General features: G+C 41.1%; 1 protein-coding gene across 2 annotated transcripts in view; it reads left to right on the plus strand.

Moving 5' to 3' along the window:
• The window catches only part of SLIT3 (slit guidance ligand 3), a 738,435-nt gene that overhangs the window by 485,679 nt on the left and 235,465 nt on the right, over positions 1-17,291 (plus strand). For both annotated transcript variants that reach the window (XM_075009368.1, XM_075009369.1), the window contains exon 9: positions 16,047-16,188. In XM_075009368.1, the coding sequence (XP_074865469.1) occupies positions 16,047-16,188 (142 nt within the window). The remainder of the gene's footprint in view (positions 1-16,046; positions 16,189-17,291) is intronic.

The following is a 17,291-nucleotide window of genomic DNA, read 5'->3' on the forward strand; positions in this document are numbered from 1 at the left end:
CTCCTATACTTTCTAGCAGTATAAATCAGTAGCAGTTTGGTCAAGTTACACCAGACAGAAATGAGGTGAAGGAGGATCAGTCCCAGAGAATCAGACTTCCAGTCTGTCCTTATTATTAGAGCTGACAGTGATTTTAAGAAATGTTTAATTGATTCAAATCTAATTTGGGAATCAAAAATTCCTGATTCCTATGCAAAACTGCATGTGAGCTGTGATAGGGAAGGTAATGTAGTATATTTTATCCAAGTGTTCCTTAACTGCTTTCCGTGAACAACCATGCAGGTGTGCTGTGAGCATTTGAACAAATACACTGATGATATTTTTCTGTTATTAAAACCAGATACAATATTACTTCTGCATAGCAATGATACCTGATTGAATTATTTCATTTATTTTTGCTGTTGCTGTTTGTTAGTGGGTTTTTTTGTCTGTTCTGCAAAAAAATTGTCTTGTTTGGCATTCCATGGTCTTAAAAGTTTAAGAAACACTATTCTATCCTATTACCACCTCTTGGCACAATATCAAGAGCCAGAGCAAGGAAGGGAAGGCTGGTAGAGTTCAGAAAAGATCTAGCACTGCTAAAATCATAGCTATTAATTTCTGGCCGGGGCTTCTAGTGTAACTAGACTGACTTAATCAACTTTTTTCTAATTACTTCAAGGTATGATGTTAAAGAGAAAAACAAGAATGAAAAGTGAATATGGTAATAATCCTTGGGCTAGCTTTCTTGAAAAAACATTCAAAAGAGAAAAGGAGGGGAAATACGCTGCTTGAATTTCATTTCTGCAGTATTACCCCTATCTCTCTCTCTAGGGAATGTTCTGCAACTTACAACATGTTATCTGGCAGTACTGATAGCTGGTAAAAGTGGTAAACCGCTGAGAAACAGAAGTAATGTAGATGAAAGAAAAATAAAAAAATTTAAAAAAAATAAAGAGAAGGAGATGGGGGCGTATTTTGTCAAGTGATGTACTTAACTATGTAGGTCTTGCTCTGAGTGAGTAGCAACAGTCACTGCTGAGGACAGAAGGAAGGTTTTGTCTCCTTTCCCCACTACCAACGGATCTCAGTTTCTTCAGGGGTCAAGTAGCAATTGGACCCTACATCAGTCCAGTTTGTAATCGTCAAAGGAGTCAGGATATTTTTTCTTGTTTCTTTGGATCTGGGTTTAGTGTGTGTTTGTTTTTGCAAAGCTTCAATTCAGGCTGCTTTGCTATCCTCAGCGTACCACCAAATACCAGAGCTTCATGTTTTTATCATTTGCTGACTTCTTACCAATGTACCCATTTGCTCCAATGTGTGCCCCTTTCTGCAGGAGAGACTTGTGGGTTAAATTAGCCAATAATACTGGTTTTGTCTCTGAGGGTAAGATTCTGCCCCCCTGAGAGTCCCAAGAGTGCTGGTAAATATTCTTGAACTGGATTCTGGGCAAATGGATTTAACACTGTGTTTGTTCATTGCTCTTAATGCCTTTGGAGAAAATCTGTTCTTGATGCCCTTCAGTGACATTTCGAAAGGATTTTTAGCTTCTACTAAACAGCTCTTGTCACCACCAACTGTAACTGAGAACTAATTTAAAGAAACATTTCAGTGGAGGCTATTCTTTATCTTAGGTCTCCTCAAGGTAGGCTGTCTAAAATAAGGCCCTACTGGCAAGGGTTTTGCAGAGGATTGCAGTTCTGCTGTCTACACTGAATTTTTCCTTGGTTAAATGGAAGGCTTCTATTTCTGGGGCTGTTGGATTCACATTTTTATTAATGCTAATCACAAGCGTGAAAGTTAAGCAGCCACCCAGAACAAGTAAGAGCTAAACCCTGGTGATGCATTGGGTGGAGGCATGTGTTTTAAGATTGCCAGATGTCTGGTGTTTTTTTTACAAGACCACCTGGCAAAAAGGGATCCCGGCAGCTTTGGTCAGCATTGCTGACTGGGACATTAACAGTCCAGTTGGTGAGGATGACAGGCCCCTGCCTGGTTTGCAGAAGGTGTGACATGTTCCTCAGGCTACTTGGCAGAGGAAGGCCAGGGGGCTTTCTGTGCTGCTCCCATCCCTGTGCTTAGGGGTGGAGAGACATGTTGTCATTTCTGGTGAGCTCCTCTGGTAAGTACCTCTAAGAGTCTGCTCCCCACTTCCCCTTCCACACCCCAGCTCACTGCCCTAGTCCTGAGCCCCCTCTTATACCCAAATTCTAGTCCCAACCTGCATCCCTGAGCCCCCTCCCAGATCCCACGCTCCAACCCTGTACCCAAGCATAGTGCCCCTTCCAGCACCTTAGAATCATAGAACTATAGAACAATAGAGCTGGAAGAGACCTAAAAAAGCCATCAAGTCCGGCCCCCTGCCCTAGGCAGGACCAAACCCATCAGATCAGCCCAGTCAGGGCTTTGTCGAGGTGAGACTTAAACATCTCCAGGGATGGAGACTCTACTATTTCCCTGGGTAGACCATTCCAATGCTTCACCACCCTCCTAGTGAAAAAGAGTTTCCTAATGTTCAACCTGGACCTTGCCAACTGCAACTTGACACCGTTGTTCCGTGTTCTGCCATCCGTGACCACTGTGAACAGCCTTTCTCCAGCCTCTTTGCAACCTCCCTTCAGTAAGTTGAAGGCTGTTATCAAGTCCCCCCTCAGTCTTCTCTTCTGCAAACTAAACAGTCCCAATTCCCTCAACCTTTCTTCTTAGGCCATATGCTCCAGCCCCCTAATTTTTTTGGTCACCCTCCACTGGACCCTCTCCAGTGTATCCATACCCTTCCTATAATCGAGGGCCCAGAACTGGACACAGTACTCCAGATGAGGCCTCACCAAAGCCGAATAAAGAGGAATAATCACTTCTCTGGATCTACTGGCAACGCTCCTCTTGATGCAACCTAATAAGCCACTAGCCTTCTTGGCTACAATGGCACACTGTTGACTCATGTCCAGCTTCTTGTCCACTACAACTCCCAGGTCCTTTTCTGCAGAACTACTACAGAGCCAGTCGGACCCCAGCCTGTAACAATGCTTGGGATTCTTCCAGCCCAAGTGCAGGACTCTGCACTTGTCCTTATTGAATCTCATCAGATTTCTTGCAGCCCAGTCTTCCAATTTGTCTAAGTCAGTCTGGACCCTATCCCTGCCCTCCAGCGTATCTACCTCTCCCCCTAGCTTAGTGTCATCCGCAAACTTGCTGAGGGTGCAATCCAACCCCTCATCCTGGTAATTGATAAATATGTTGAACAGAACAGGACCCAGAACTGAACCTTGGAGCACTTCAGTAGAAAATGACCTCCATCCCGACAGCAAGTCGTTGATCACTACTCACTGGGCTCAACCTTCTAGCCAGCTTTCTATCCATCTTACTGTCCATTTATCCAATCCACATTCCTTTAACTTGCTGACAAGAATATTGTGGGTGACCATATCAAAAGCTTGGCTAAAGTCAAGATAAATCACATCCATTGATTTTCCCCTATCCACAGAGCCAGTTATCTCATCATAGAAACTAATCAGATTGGTCAGGCATGACTTGCCCTTCATGAATCCATGCTGACTATTTTTGATCACTTTCCCCTCCTCCAAGTGCCTCAAAATGACTTCTTTGAGGAGCCCCTCCATGATTTTTCCAGGGACTGATGTAAGACTGACCGGCCTATAGTTCCCTGGATCATCCTTCTTCCCTTTTTCAAAGATGGGCACTACATTTGCCTTTTTCCAATCATCCGGTATCTCTCCCGATCTCCACAACTTTTCAAAGATAACGGCCAAGGGCTCGTCAATGACATACACCAACTCCCTCAGAACCCTCGGATGAATTAGGTCTGAGCCCATGGATTTATGTACGTTTAGCTTTTTTAGATAACTCCTAACGTATTCTTTCCCCACCAAAGGCTGTCCACCTTCATCCCACAGTGCATCACTTATCGCATTAGTCTGGGAACTGTCCTTGTCCGTGAAGACAGAGGCAAAGAAAGTGTGAAGTACTTCAGCTTTCCCTACATCATCTGTCACTGGGTTACCTCCCTCATCTGGTAGGGGTCCCACACCCTCTCTGATCACCTTCTTCTTGCTAACATGCCTGTAGAAACTTTTCTTGTTATCCTTCTCGCTCCTTGCGAGTCGCAATTCCAGTTGAACCCCTCACTCCTAGCCTCACCCTGAACTTGCTTTCCTAGCCCAAAGCCTGTACTTCCTTCTACAGCCCAACTCCCTGCCTCAGCCTGGAGACACCCCCCCAAAATCCTTCTCTCCATCCTCCACCCCAGAGCCTGCACCCCTACTTGGAGCCCATCCCCTCCTGCATCCTGATCCCAACCCTCTACCCTAGTCCGATGTAAATGAGCAATTAGAAAGTTGGCAGCCTGTGTGTGTGTGTGTGCGGGAGACAGAGAGAGAGAGAGAGAGAGAGCATCCTTGAAACTTTTATCATACACCAATGTAATTTCTGATATCTGAGATCAGCAACATGTGTTCTGGCTCAGACCATCTGATGCATTCCTATGTGCATTCTTCTTCTTAATTTTAAGAACAGTTGCAAACATCCTGTTTCTGAATAAAAAATTGTAATTGTGGTTGACTCAGGATGGTAGAGATTTTTAATGTAGGAGACTCTGGAAACACATCACCAGTAAAGCCAAGGGTTGGTGGAGGGGAGACATTTTTAGCAGGTGGGTAAAACGCCAAATGATGAATGATTGGAGTATGAACTTACTGGGTTTTTTTTTCTTATGAAAGTGCAGCTCAGTTTGTGCTTTGACAAATGGGAAAAGTTTTCTGCTGCAAACAAATTTCTGAAAATACAGATGTGTTCAGTGCAAATGATGGCACTTTGGGTCTTGACCAAATGTGTGAAAACTCATGAAGTTTTTCAAATGTGAAAAATGTCTCAAGTGCAAGTACTTTTTTTTCTGGGGGGACACAGTGGAATGGAGTCCCAGCACATTTTTTGGACGCACCGAGTACCTGCGGCTCTCAGCACTGCCTCCACTGACTACAGTTGTGGCTTTGGAGGTTGCTGTTGTTTAAACAATGTCCACCATTAAAATGCAATTTAGTATTACTGTTTAAGCGGGGCAGCCTCCAGAGCCGCTGAGCAGTGCACTGCGGCAGGGAGCCCCAGAAGAGGAAGCTGGCAGGGCAGGGAGCCGCACACATGCTCCACATGGGTGAAAGTCTAAGCCTGCAGGAGAGCTGTTGTGAGGGGTAGCTGAGCCTGTCCCTGCCGGATTAATGCTGAGGAGGAGGCAGGGGGGAGCAGTGGCAGGGAGGCAGTGGCCATGGAGGAGTGGAACATGAACCTGGCTCATCCCACCCCCCAGCTGCAGGTGCTTCCCCGACCATGCAGGGGAGACAGAGGAAGAAAGCAGCCACCTCACCTACATGTCCAGTGCCACGTCCTTTGCTCCCAGCCCTGGGGGGCTTCATCCTCTTCCAGCGGCTGCCCTGCTCCCACCCACCAGGCTGGTGCTGCCTGGCTGCTGCAGCCTGCTCCAGGAGCTGTGCTTAGCAGCAGCGGCCAGTGGGAGAGTGGGCAGGTCCACTCCAGCTGTGGCAGGGAGCCAGAGTCAAAGGGGGAAGAGAGGGGGCTGCTCTCCACCAGCTGTTTACTTCCCACATCGCTACTACCACTGCCAGCTCAGAAGCACCCATTCGCATCACCTGGCTCTTGCACTTCTGCTGCCTGGCCTGTACCATCTGCCTGCGCTGCAAAGGGGATGGGGCAGGCACTGGCTCCAGGCCACTGCCTCATACCTCAGCAGCCAGGGGAGGTGGGCAACACACAGACCTGTTGTCTTAGGCAGATAAATCCAGGGGGCGCAGGTTTGGTGCTGAGAGGGGTTAAGCTTGGGAGTTGGGGAGGTGGTTTGGGGCTGAGTTGTGGCCCCTTTTTTTCTAGAAAACAAAAGCACTGGCCAGGTTTATGCAAGACACAGGACCATGCCTATTGGGTTCCATTCAGTAAGCTGTTGATGACAAAGATTTCTGCCTCTTGTTCTTCATATCGAGCCAAGTTCTGGGGTAGAAAAAATATATTTAAAAATTTTGTCAAGTTGCCTCTAGATATTTACCAGGATCTATCCCTACTAACCTGCAAACTGAAGCAATCTCTCAGTACTCTGAGTACTCTGTTAGGAAGGTGCACGTTTAAAAGGAAAGCAAAAGTCTATAGAAATAGCACTGTAGATTTCATTTATTAGGGCCAAGTGAAAACCTGGAAAAAAATGCTAGAATCCTGGTCAGTACATAGTCCTCTAGACAGTGTATCTTTGCTTATGTAAACAGATACAAGATACAGAAACAGAAAATTAAAAGGTCTCATAAAGGATCAATAACCTGGACTGGAACTGATCAATGCTTATCAAATATCATTCAAATTTCTGTGCTAATGGCTTTCTCATCTGTCATAAAGGTGACCTGTTTCTGTTTGTTGTTTTTGCAAGCACATCTTTACTAGATGATATGCTGCGATGTTACATTCCTCCCCTCTTTGCATGTGTATAGATCCCTGCCAAACTGAGGTTTCCTCTTCCTGCATCTAATGAAGTGGGCTTGTGCCCAGCTAAATGCATTAGCCTTTAAGGTATCAGAGGACTCCTGGTTGTTTTTGTGAAATAAACTAACACAGCTACCCCTCTGAAATTTGTCAGTGTTGCTACAATTTCTTTGGAGATCATCACTAAAATTGTCGTTGAAGGGATCATCAGTGCATTCCATATTGTTTAATTCACTCCTGGTTATTTTCACTGGAGTTGTCATGGATTTTCCCCCTTAAGTAGTATTCTGTAAAAGTAGCATTACTGCATGGTTAATGATGCTTGATGGAGGTGTAATCATACAGGAAGTCAGCTTTGGAACCATTACTCCAACAGTGCTAATGTGATTATATTTTTGTCTTAGTGTCTAAACCTAATGGCTTGTTTTATTATGAACACACTGCATTTACTTGTGTTAATGGAATGCGTCTCCAAAGCTGTAGTTCACTTACAGTAATATTGCTGAGTAGGGAAGAATGAAGTTGGACTTCAAATTCTTGTAAGCATTCGACAAAAGCCTCATTTTTATCTCCTGGGTTTTGACCAATCAGTTTTCTATTTACTTGTGTCCTCTGCTGCTTATTTAGGGGAGAAAGAATGTATTATGATTAACAGTGCAGGGGAAATTAATCAAAAGATGCTTGCAAGAAAATACATGAAAATTTGAATAGGAATGTGATAGACACAGGCTGGGTTACAGGGAATCTGTCAGCTCTTTCAGAATTTAAATTAGCTGTAAAACTTAAACGGTTACTGGAACTAACTTTGCTGCTCCCTTTGGTTGCAGGTTACAAAGATACTTATAGGAAATTGGCAATGTCATAGATTTCTCTCTCGGTATGGGCCAAATCCTGCCACCTTGACTCATGCAAATAGTTGCATTGACTTTAATGGGATTATTCAATGCAGATGCCCCACTGGGACTACAGAAACAAGTTGTGTTGGTTTAAGGCCTTCATCCAGTTGCAGTACTTCCTTTGGACTTGTGTTGGAAGGGCACAGCAACTCAAACTTAGGCAGTACAGGGCAGAGTGGCAGAAGAGTAAATGCCCTGTCTGACTCATGGATGCTCATTAGTCTCCGCTGACTCTCAATGAGAAGAGTGCATACAAGCCATACTTAATAACCATTATTATCTGTCAGAATAATTGAGTTGTGGAAGAGGCAGACTGTGAAAGTGACAGACTTCCACAGGCACTCCCAACTGGAATTTTCAGAGGGAAAAGCCAAGAGCCAAAAAATGGAGAAGCACATGCCCTGTTGAGGACGAGTGGCTCACCCATTTCTGTTTTGCTCTGTACGCTGATGGGTGACGTCTCACCACTCTGATTCATTGGCTGTTCAAAACACACCACACTTGTTTAACAAGAGCAAAAGGAGTCAAAGATACTCACTTGAAGTTTCGTGAAAATTGTGGAACAGATCAGGTAGCTGTATTTAACTCAAGCATGAAGACCAATAACCTTATACTTGTGAAAAATACCATAGGTCCATTTAATTACTCCCACGTGATGAGGGACCACGGCTTTCAAACCATATTCAAAAAAGTTGTTCCATCAATGTACCTTTTTGTCTATTAATCAATAACTTAGCATCCACCAGACATAAAATGACTTTAAACCTGTTATGGGCACTTAGCCCGTAAATTTATCTTGTGTTTATATTCCAGCCAGCTGAAACTCTGAAAAGACAAGGAACGTTTTGTAGGTTTCTATCAAGGCAATTGGTCAAGTGAACCAGGGCTAACGTGAGACCTACTTACAGTGTTTAATTAAAGTGCTGTAATTTGGTGTCAGTAGGAATGAGATTATTTGGTTTATTTACTCATTGCAAAACTTAATTTAAATACCCATGGTATTTAAATCATTCATTTGTAATCTATAACTGTTCAGTTCTAAGTGCAATTTCAATCTGTTGGCTGCTCTTGAAAGGCTAGAGGCCAATGAAATACTTAATTTGAAAAGAGGAATTCACTTTTGTCAGTAAATTCCCAAGGTCCGAAGTCACCCCTCTCTCCCTCCATAATATATGGACTCAGCTTCTACAACAAAATGCTGCAATTTTACATACAAGATAGTGAATACAAAAATTATTAGACATGATATTCTCACGACTGAGCCTACTGTGCATAGTGTAGTATGAAGGGTAGTGAGAGGTATCTGTAGGTTTTGAAAAAAGAGCTGTATATATAAAGGAAAGAAGAAAGTTCTGTCGTGTGAAGTTAAAAATGCAATTAATATGAAGAAGCAGAGCTGCTGAATCTCTGAGTTGTATGTAATAGTGAGAACCCCATCATATGGTAACCCCTTCCTGGGGTGCCATCTTGTGACAGGCTGCAACACCACTGGGGCTCCTCCCTCAGTTTTCTTTCTTCTGATGTCTGCAGTAATGCCACATAAGATTTCAGAGTATAAGCAGCCCTTTGTGAGTTAATTTATTACAATAAATACCCCATAGCCACACTCTGTATTCCACAGCACTGTCCAAACAATGCACGCTGTTTCACAAGTTCCAGGAATTCCATAGTACCCAGAGCGCAGCTTGGGAGTCTCTCACAGTGTGGCAGCTTGCTGCTACAGCTCTGGAGTCTGTCATTGTGCTTCAACACTTCACTACTGCTCCGGTATTTCTCACCAGGTTCCAACTCTGAGGTACAGCTATGGTGTCTCTCACTGTGTCTCTCCCAACCTTTCTAGCCGCCCCATAGGGTTCCATTTTTTATCCGGAGACATGAATGAGTTCTCTGCACTGTCATTCCCCAGCATTCAGCTCTCTAGTTCAGAGTGCCAGTAGACATCTGCCTGTGCTGATGTCAGTCTTGAGCCGTACCCGCAGCCTCCTGCCCAGCTATCTTCCTGTTTTCAGGTTTCACCAGCCTGATGTGGCTTCACTACTTAATAGGGAGTTTTCACTACCTCTCCCTCAGAGTCATCCCCTCCCTAAAGTTCTCAGCCTCCCTCTGCTCTTCCTCTGAGCTTTCTCCCTCTCTGGACTCTGGTTCCGAATTTTCGTACCCTTGGCGTGCTTCCCATTTATAACTTCCAAGGAGCCTGCCTTTATGCCATTATGCCAAAAGAGGGAACATGTGACAGAGGAAAGCTGGGTTCGATGGTGTTTTGAGAGCAAACTAATGTGTCACAAAGCCATAAAAGTAATACTGTGTCTGCAGTCCTGTATGTTTTGGCCTTGTGCTTAGATAAGTCACCTGGTATGTTGCTTACCAAACTATCTGCCACCACAAATAGCCGAATGCTAAAATATATTTTCTTTGTGTTGGACTAGGATAACCACAAGCAGCTGGAAAATTCGGTACTTGATCTGAGCCCATAGTTTGATGATGGTCTGAACCAGAGATTTCATATATAAAGATAAAATAAATGTTCTGTATGAAAATCAGGTCCAGCTGTGGATTTCTAGCACTCCAGATTGATAGGGTGTTTAGACGTATCTCTTCCAGACCACTAGCATTGAAGCTTTCTGATTAAATTCTGTCTCCATGGTGTTTAATTTTCCTGTCAATATGCTTACACCCAAAATGCACATTGACCTCATGTAAAGGTAAAAGTAACACAAGCCATCATGTAGATAGTACTATTGAATTCAAAGCAATTTTCAGACTCTCTTTATAGTATGATTAATGGAACCTTAAGATCAGCAGGTGTATGTTGATTGAAATGATGATGGAATGGATAATACACAGATTAATAAATTGCTGTGACAAATTTCACAAAAATAAATAAAAACAGTCACTCCATTGAAATCATTCTGAAACGCATGCATGAAGTCTACAAAAGATCTATAATAGAGTGACATACCTGATAAAAAGATATTCACAAAAAGCAGCACAAAAACGTGCTGCAACAGCGAATAGGCTTAACATTTTTGAAAACCTAGGTACAGAGTATATTCAGCCAAACACAGAATAATGAACTACCATGTTTACAAACATTCTGATTTCTGAATTTTACCAGCTGCTGCTTCCTATTTACATGGTCTTGGGTCTGTTGTGGAACATCCTAATAAGAGTGTTGTGGAACATCTCAAACAGAAAACATAGAAGGAGAAGAATTGAATGTGATTAAGTGAATTTGCCATTTAAACATTTTGTGTTGATTGACAAACAGATAATACCTTTACCGCACTGAAAAACATGTAAAGGGAGCTCAGGAAAGCTTCACTATATAAAAGAGATCCAAAGAATTATGAGGATAATCAGATATTTTTAGAACACACATTTAGCACCATTTTGCTCCAATGACTTTAAAGAAGCTATATTGATTCATAAGAACTGAGGACTGGCTCCGTGATTTTAAACCTGAAGAAAGGCCAAAGAGGAAAAGATTCTTGTCCTTTTGGGTCTTAACTTAAATCGTTACCTCCTTGAGATTGGAACTGTCTCTTATTATATGTTTAGACCTAATAGTACAAGAACCCCCGCAATGTGTTTGAAGGGTTAGATGTAACAGCAATCTAAATAGTGTATAATACACAAAAATTATGTCAAAGTAATATTATTAAAGTTACAAAGTCAAACACTCAGAACTTAGGATAAGCCAGAATTAAGGTTGCCTGTGCAACCTTAATTCGGGCCGCTTTTGCATATGACTGTTGCATAGTCTTTAATGACATGATCGCAATGCTGTTTCTTCCACAGGAATGCACCTGCTCAGAGGATGAATCTGACTTAGTGACAATGGAGACTTTGTAAGATCATTCCTACCTCATTTATTGCAGAAGTTTAAAAGTGTGCAGTGAATGAGGCAAGGAACAATAGGAAGGAAAGGAGGATGGTTTCACAGTTAAAGCACTTGAAATACTTCTATGGATAATGGATTCTATCACAACTTATATGAAATAGTTTCTCTGTGGCACTAGTCAAGTCACTTAAGCCAAACTTTTCTCAGGTGGAGGTTTATTGTGTATGCACACGTCATTTTCTACACAGAAAATGGTACCTGAGTTAAGAGCTTTTGACTGACTGACAGAAGTCTTGGTTACTCACAGCAGCATCTGAAATCAATGGGCTGTCTGGTTTGACCATATAAGGACAGAAAAAAAAAGTGCCAAAGGTAGACACCTGTCGTACAAAATTTTATCTCAAATGATTAAAGTTTCCAATATTGTGAGCGACTGAAAATTGGGTTTTATAATGTAGCATTTCAGGTCACCTTACTAATATCAGCATTATCGGGTTGTTTATTATTATTATTATTATTATTATTATTATTATTATTGCTAACATGAAAATAAATTACTGTTACGTAATTCTTTCATCTTAAATAGGCTGATGTGCAAGAAATACGCAGGAATGGATAGTCAAAAATTGTCATGGTCCCTTGAAAAAAATGAAATTTGAGAAAACATAAAACATACTGCTTTCTTAGATGGAGTCCGTGAAATAAACCCTACTTTAATTCTATTGAAATTGAAAACACTCTAAGAGTTAGATGAACAGTTTTGACTCAATTTTAAGATCCCTCATGCCTCAGAGTGTAAACCAATGTTGATAGTCTCTCCTTCCTATTTTCTGACTCTTTTTAGCTGCGTCATATTGACAGCTCAAAAGAGGGATGACCAACAGACACAATCTGTTTGAGCTAATGGAAATTCAAGCACACAGATACCAATTCTCAATGGAATCTCTGGCATTTCTTAGACAGAAGGCATAAGTTTTCAGTAATTCTCTTTTTCTTATGTCAAGAGACATCCACCCTGGATGGGCAAGGCCAATCACTAGCCATTTTCATTTTGCAGCTTTTGGGAACTGGATGTACACTCAAACTCATGATGTTCATAGCCATTTCAATCTAAACATCTTTCTGATACGGGATGTTATGATACAAATAACTTACCCCTGTGCTTTCTTTATCCATCATTGAAATTAAGTGATATGGTATAGGCAAAAGCTCAGGTATTTTCCCAGTTCTTATCTCAAATTTGGATAGTGGAGCTATGTGGAGCTGTCTTTTTGCTACTCGTGAACCCATCTTAAGCTCTCATAACTTTCTCATATAATGTTTATTTTGCAATTAGTTCAGCTCTGAAGAGCAGTGTCTAGAAATGTATCCTTTCCTGGCAAAACAAAAAGCAGTCAAGTAGCACTTTAAAGACAAGCAAAATAGTTTATTAGATGAGCTTTTGTGGGACAGACCCACTTCTTCAGACCATAGCCAGACCAGAACAGACTCAGTATTTAAGGTCTGGTCTGGCTATGGTCTGAAGAAATGGGTCTGTCCCATGAAAGCTCACCTAATAAACTATTTTGCTAGTCTTTAAAGTGCTACTTGACTGCTTTTTGTTTTGATAGTGTTTAGACTAGCACGGCTTCCTCTGTTACTGTTCTTTCCTGGGTGCAAGAAAACCATCTGATCCCACTGGTCACTGAAATTTAGTTTTATTATTTTAAGTTGGGTGTTTTGCAAGATAAAGTTTTCCAGCCACTAGGTGTTTTCCCTGCAGTGGTCATATAGGCTATGTGTACAAACAAACACATAGGATTGGTGAAAGGTGTAGGCTGTGTCAAAGTGTTCAATTAAGGTTTTGTTATAATCTGGAGAGCCTGCAGATGAAGGTCAAAAGAAGCAGGTTACAATAACATTTTATATTTGATGAGGACACAAATTTTAAGACCTTCTGGACCACATTACCAGCTACAGTTTCAACCTCTGGCTTAATATTCTGCATGTTTCTAATTAAACACAAATCTAGAGAATGTAGGTTCATTTATGACTTCCCACCTGTCATCCATAATTTGTGATTTGAACTCTAAGAAGTTTATTTAGTGTTTTGTAACTAGAGGACTGGAATTTGTCTCCTGAGCATGTTCTACTGCCTTTCATCTCTTTGTTAATATTTTGTCACTGCTCTTTGTGTCTCATCTAAGATTGGCCAGAAACTAAGTATTTAATTTCCCCGGAAAAAAATAAAATAGAAACAATAAAAAATAAAAATGAAAACCCTTCCTGGGGTTTTGACATTTTGCTTCATTCCATGTGGAAATCAATACTAGGCCTTTCTCATATTTCTTTATTTAAAAAAAAAAAAAAAAAAGCATGGGGAGAGAGATCTGCCTCCAAGAATAGGGCTGAGTAATTAGGGCACTTATCTGGGATGAGGGAGACAATTTTCAAATCCTTATTCTTTCTCATTCATAGCAAGGGCTTGAGCCCAGGTTTCCAACATCCAACAGAAGTACTCTAACCACTGCAGTAGTGGCTCTTCTGTGGTGGGTCTCCCCTTGCTGCCATTTTGGATCTGAGAAACTTTCCTGATGAAATATGTGTCAAAACAAATATATTTCCTTTAAACATTTCAGTTTTGAATGATTCGCATTTACTGATGGGGAAAAGTTCCATCAACAAATTCCCTATCAGCAATAATCTATCAGCGTGGTGGAAGAAGCTGTTTTAATGAAGCTTATCACATATTAGCAGTAACAAAGAGTAAGCCGTGCTAGTCTATACACTATCAAAACAAAAAGCAGTCAAGTAGCACTTTAAAGACTAGCAAAATGGTTTATTAGGTGAGCTTTCGTGGGACAGACCCACTTCTTCAGACCATAGCCAGACCAGAACAGACTCAATATTTAAGGCACAGAGAACCAAAAACAGTAAGCAAGGAGGACAAATCAGAAAAAGATAATCAAGGTGAGCAAATCAGAGAGTGGAGGGGTGGGGGGGGAAGGTCAAGAATTAGATTGATCCAAGTATGCAGACGAGCCCCTATAGTGACTCAGAAAGTTCCCATCACGATTTAAACCATGTGTTAATGTGCCAAATTTGAATATAAAAGCTAGCTCGGCAGTTTCTCTTTCCAAAACGGTGCGATAATTCCTTTTCAGTAACACGCATACCTTGAGGTCACTGACAGAATGCCCCATTCCATTAAAATGTTGACTAACTGGTTTGTGGATCTGGAGTGTTTTGATGTCTGTTTTGTGCCCATTGACCCTTTCCCTAAGAGAGTTAGAAGTCTGTCCAATATACAAAGCATCTGGGCATTGTTGGCACATGAGGGTATATATGATGTTAGTAGAGGAGTATGAGAAAGTGCCCGTGATTCTGTGAGTAACCTGGTTAGGTCCAGTGATGGTATTTCCAGAGAAGATATGTGGACAAAGCTGGCAGTGAGCTTTGTTGCAGGGAAAGGTTCCAGGACTGGTATTCCTGGGGTATAGACTGTGGCTGTTAGTGAGGATCCTCATGAGGTTGGGAAGTTGTCTGTAGGAGGGAACAGGCATGTCACCCAGGGCCTTCTGGAGTGTGGCATCCTGATTAAGGATAGGTTGTAGGTCTTTAATAATTCATTGCAGTGGTCTGAGTTGGGGGCTGTAGGTGATGACCAGTGGTGTTCTGTTCTTGGCTTTTTTGGGCCGATCTTGGAGTAGCTGGTCTCTGGGTATTCGTCTGGCCCTGTCGATTTGTTTTTTTACTTCTCCTGGTGGGTAATTCAGGGTTTTTTTGATCAGCTCTGTAGGTTTAGTCATAATTCCTAAAAAAAAAAAAAATATCTTCAGGTTTTTGCAATTGTATGTAATTTTGGAAGATTGACCAAGACCTTTCAATCATTTTTAAAATTTGATAGGATTAAAAATGGTTTCCACCATGCAGATTATCTATCTATCTATCTATCTATCTATCATTTAGAGAGTGTTACAAAAATATTTTGTGTGCATGTGTGAATTGTAGCATTAAGGTTGACATTGGAGAAAGTGATAGCATTTTGGAAACTTTAATGAGGGTAAAATTAAATGGGTACTCGATTGTTCAGAATGCATATGTCTAGTTGGCTCCTTCCACAAAACATTTTGGGTAGTTTGCTTGTCTCCAGTGAGACCACTGGATTAGGTAAAGGTTGACATTACAGTGGTCTTAATATTGATTAGTAATTTTTCACTCCTTCGGGTACATTGCTTCATATTGTGAAAATTACCCATTGTACTTTAATAAAATGGTTTCATCTCACAGCTAGTATGTACAACCTCAAAAGTTTGTAAATTTCGTACAAACTCGAGAAGCAAAAGACCTACTTTAGCCTTTTAGTCATTTAGCCTTGTCCTCAGCCAGTGCACGAAATTTCCTCCATGTAGTAGTATGTAGTATATATTTTGAGTTCATTTTCCTGTCTTTACCTCAACATCCCTAGCGATTGAGCTCCCATCAGGTTCCTAACAAAATTATTTAGTATTCCAGCAGACCTCATGATTGGGTAGTATTCCTGTATCTTCAGCCTTCTCTTTTCCAAATTTAGATTGAAATAATAGATGGAAATATGTGGTCAGAGTAATAAAGATCAGGGAGAACAATGAGTAAATAAAATGGAGATGGTGCAAAAGTGAAAATATGTGTGCATTTTCTCTGTGGTTGAATTGTGGCACAATGATAAATTAATTTAATCCAAAGGGATTACCACTAATTATGTAAATGAGAATTAAAAACGCATGGACAGCTGCATTTTTTCATTGTTAAAATAATAAATGACCAGTTTGCAAACATATTATCTTGATGTTTTGGTGCTGTCTTTGCATTCACAGGTTCCCACTCTGAACCTCCGTCCTGCAATGCTAATTCCATCACTTGTCCATCTGCTTGCACATGTAGCAACAACATCGTGGACTGCCGAGGCAAGGGCTTGACAGAAATTCCATCTAACTTACCAGAAGGCATTGTGGAAATGTAAGTGCCAATGCCAGCCTACTATTCTCATATATGTTATTCCAAATCTAGTTTGCTTCACTTACAGAAGGGAGCTTACAGTTTTTAAAAATTTAAGATAATAACTATGACCATTTGCTAGTCACATTGGCATTTCACCGACATTTTCAATTTAACGTGTGAAACCACATCGTAAATGCAAAATGAGACATTGTACAGCACACCCCTACCCATCTGAGGGGATCAAATTCATACCCATTTGTATTTTTACCCACCAGAAACAGGGTATGGTCTCTACAGACGAGGAAATGAAAATAGATCAGCTCCTCTTTTGTATTTCCCATAACTGAGTTAACCTACCTTAGTGAATTCTTCCATGATAATGGAAATTCTCATGATAGCCACAGAGAATGAACATGAGGGGGGCTCCTTACTATGTTGAAATCTGACATTGGAACAGATTGTTCCCAGTTAGTTGTTCCCCTCTTTTCTGCCTTCCACATGTCATTTATCCCAAATCTTTTAAACTTATCTCAATGCTTTCTTGAGTCATCATCTCAGGTATTGGTTTTCAGATGTGCTTGTTTTTACTAGTTTTATCTGTGACAACAGTTCACAATCTTCCACAGTCCTGATTAGTGTGAAATAAAACAGAATTGCTTTTGGTTGTTCCACAGGGAATAGTGAACAGTTATATTCCTTCAGAGGTTGTTCTGTGGATAGTATCCCTCTTGCCACCAACTTAAAGAGGCTTAATTTTATAAATTCAATCATATCTATATACTACAGTAACAATTCAGCTTTTCATCTCTGCGGAAATATTGCTAGACTTGAAGACACTTCTGGGACGAAGCTTAGCTGCTCCCTCATTTCTATGCTCGCTTATTGCAATTTAATGTACAATTTCCAGAAATTTGACAGTTACAGTTAATCCAAAATGCTGCAAGGTTTTGCTTGTGCTCTATACATGTACTCCACTGTCTCTACATTGCTTATTTTTGTAAATTAAGATTCATCTTGAAATCTGAGTGATTAATATCTCAACTCATTACAAAGTCTATTGAATATAATCAGTTTCCATATTCTGTGTGGGCTTTGCAACCCCCACATGACAAAAAGAAGAA

Source organism: Carettochelys insculpta, chromosome 15 (genome assembly GCF_033958435.1).
Source record: "Carettochelys insculpta isolate YL-2023 chromosome 15, ASM3395843v1, whole genome shotgun sequence".
Classification (NCBI taxonomy): domain Eukaryota; kingdom Metazoa; phylum Chordata; order Testudines; family Carettochelyidae; genus Carettochelys; species Carettochelys insculpta.